Here is a 3029-nt window from a genome sequence, read left to right on the forward strand (position 1 = left end):
ATTGCTATATATATATATATATATATATATATATATATATATATATATATATATATATATATATAAATAATATAAAGTTCCATTTTTTGCGTGTGACAGATTTTTGCTCTTGTGCTAACTTTTTACTTTCATGGTTTCCAAATGTTATATATTTTACATGGCTCAAAAAGTGCAAAAAGTGTATTTTATGATGGATTGGAAGGCTAATGGTAATGGTTCTCCAAGCAGAGTATTTGATGAAAAAAAAAGTCTTCTTACACAATGCAAATGATTAGTATATAAAAAACGTTACTACAGTTACATCTACACAGTAATGCAACCACTGATTACTTTTTATAAATAATATTTTTAGAATTTCTTGCATTATACCTATTTAAAAACATGATGGCTTATATGTGGTTTGTTACAGATGGCATTTGATATAAAATATATAATGCTTTCAACATTTTGTTTGTTTTCAGGAATGGAATTAGAACTCCGACTGATCTTCAAAGCGATTGGATTTTTCTCCTTGATCACCATTGGAGTTCCCAGTAATTTGATAATCTTAGCGACATTCATCCACATTAGAGTCACTGAAAGAAAGCTGATACCAGCCAATGCTATCCTTTCCATGTTGGCTTTGGTGAACTTGCTAGTAATATTTTCCAAAGGTTTCCCTCAAGCAATCCATTCAGTGGGAATTAGGAATGTCTTTAATGATATTGAGTGCAAAATAATTTCTTTCACTTACCGAGTTTGTCGAGGGATGACTATTTGTGTCACCTGTCTACTGAGCTGCAATCAGTGCATCATTTTGGCACCACCTTCGAAAATATGGCTTGCTCTTAAGCAAAATGTTCCACCCAACCTACCATGGGTTATGCTACTGTTATGGTGTATTAATGGAGCTATATACCCCTCTTGCTTCCTCCATGTCCGTGCTATAGCCAACTACACAACCTCCATGTATACCTTGCACTTAGAATTCTGCAAACATGACTTTATGACATTTACCTCATATGTTGCCAATGGTATAGCCATTGCCGTGAGAGATTTTCTCTTTGTGGGGACAATGACCTTAGCTAGCTGCTATATAGTATTTATGCTTTACAGACATGGAAAGCAAGTTCAAGGAATACGCAGTTCAGACAGAAAAGCTGGGAAAAGTGCTGAATACAGGGCTGCCCAAGCAGTAGTTCTACTTGTTTCTATTTATGTTGCATTGTTTGGACTTGACAGTTGCATTTGGATTTACACCTTAATAGTATCTAGAGTGTCACCAACTATCTCTGATGCTCGAGTGTTCTTTGGTACCTTATATGCTGCTCTCAGTCCTATTGTAATTATACAAACTAACAAGAAAATTCAAATGACTTTAAAATGCAACAACAAGAAAATTCTCCTACAGTCTTCAGATACAAATGTGTCATCGGATTCCTCAGAATAAGGTTGATGTTATTTACAGCTCGTGTGCTCGACTGTTTTGCTTTCAACTTCTAAAGGAGCCACTTCTTTTATTTTGGAATCAAAGTTGTTTTGATTTCAACTTTTAACATTGAACACAATGGGACAGAATGTAAAAAAAACTTGACAGCATGGACAGATATCGTTAGCTGATTTTACTGAGCATTCTATTGTAAATTAAGAGCCTCTCGTTAACATAAAGCATATAACTGACCTCCCCTGAATGAGATACACAGTTCACATGTTAAAATATGACTTAAAAACAACCACTGAGAGAAGTGGAGCTCTTGAACAATAGGGGGTTGCAGAATTAATTATAAAGGCTAGTAAGCTTTAAAGGGATAGGAAAATCAAAAATAAACTTGCATGATTCAGATAGATAATGTAATTTTAAGACACTTTTAAATTTACTTCTATCTTAATTTCCACTTAGTTCTCTTGGTATCCCTTGTTGATAAAGAATCCACACTTATTCTGCACTAGTGGGATCTATCTGCTGATTGGTGTCTGCACACATTAATCTCCTGTGATTGGCTAACTAGATGTGTTCACCTAGCTACCAATAGTGCAATGCTGTTCATTCAGTAAATAATAACAAGAGCATGAAGCAAATTTAATAATAATAGTAAATTGGAAAGTTGTTTAAAATGTTATGCTCTATTCAAATCATGAGAGAACATTTTGGATTTCCTGTCAATTTAAGTTAAATTTAATAGGTTTAATGTGTCAGCTTACCTTTAAAGAAGTATGTCTTAATAAAATAAAGCAATGCTTTAAAATGCAAGTAGTTGATTCATATGGTTACATGATGCATCTTTTTTATAAAGCACTGTGCAACAATTTACATTTGTATGAGTTGTATTAAATCCAGAGACCTACAAGTTATGCGGTACGGCTATACCGCTGAAAAATTGGCCTTTGTGAGCAGAATAGTCAGCTCACCCGTATTACAAGCGTTTTAGCCTATACCGCAACGATCCATTCCGCGCTCAAAATACAGCCTTTGAGTGTGGAATATTCAGCTCACCTGTATTGCAAGTTGTGGGGTCAGGCTATTCCCCTAGTATTATAGCTTATACCGTAACGATCCATTCCCCAATCAAAGACCAGTAGTTATGGATTTTGTGAAACAAAAATGCTTCACAAAACTCATAACAAAAATGTTACGAAGTATACTAACACCCATAAACTACACTATTAACCCCTAAATCACCATCCCCCCTGCATCACAAATACTATAATAAACCTATTAACCCGTAATCCGCAACCCCCAAAATAGCCAACACTAAATAAACCTAATAAACCCTAATCCGCCACCCCCGCATCGCCAACACTACAATAAACCTATTAACCCCTAATCTGCTGCCAACCCACTTTGCTAACACCTAAATAAAACTAATAACCCCTAACCCGCCGCCCCCCACATAGCAAATACTAAAATAAACCTAAAAACACCTAACCGCCAAACACCCACATCGCAAATACTCAGCTAAACCTATTAACCCCTAAACCGCCAAGCACCCACATTGCGACTACCTAAATTAAACTATTAACCACTAAATCTAACACCCGGTAACTTTAAA

The 3029-nt window shown here is 35.4% G+C and overlaps 1 protein-coding gene across 1 annotated transcript; it reads left to right on the forward strand.

Annotated features, from left to right (window-relative positions):
* Nucleotides 1-463: 463 nt before the first annotated feature.
* LOC128652387 (olfactory receptor class A-like protein 1) lies at nt 464-1429 on the forward strand. The gene has a single exon (XM_053705325.1). The coding sequence runs from the start codon at nt 464-466 to the stop codon at nt 1427-1429; it is 966 nt and encodes a 321-aa protein (XP_053561300.1).
* Nucleotides 1430-3029: the final 1600 nt, after the last annotated feature.

The sequence above is a fragment of the Bombina bombina genome, chromosome 3 (genome assembly GCF_027579735.1).
Source record: "Bombina bombina isolate aBomBom1 chromosome 3, aBomBom1.pri, whole genome shotgun sequence".
In the NCBI taxonomy this organism is placed as follows: Eukaryota; Metazoa; Chordata; class Amphibia; order Anura; family Bombinatoridae; genus Bombina; species Bombina bombina.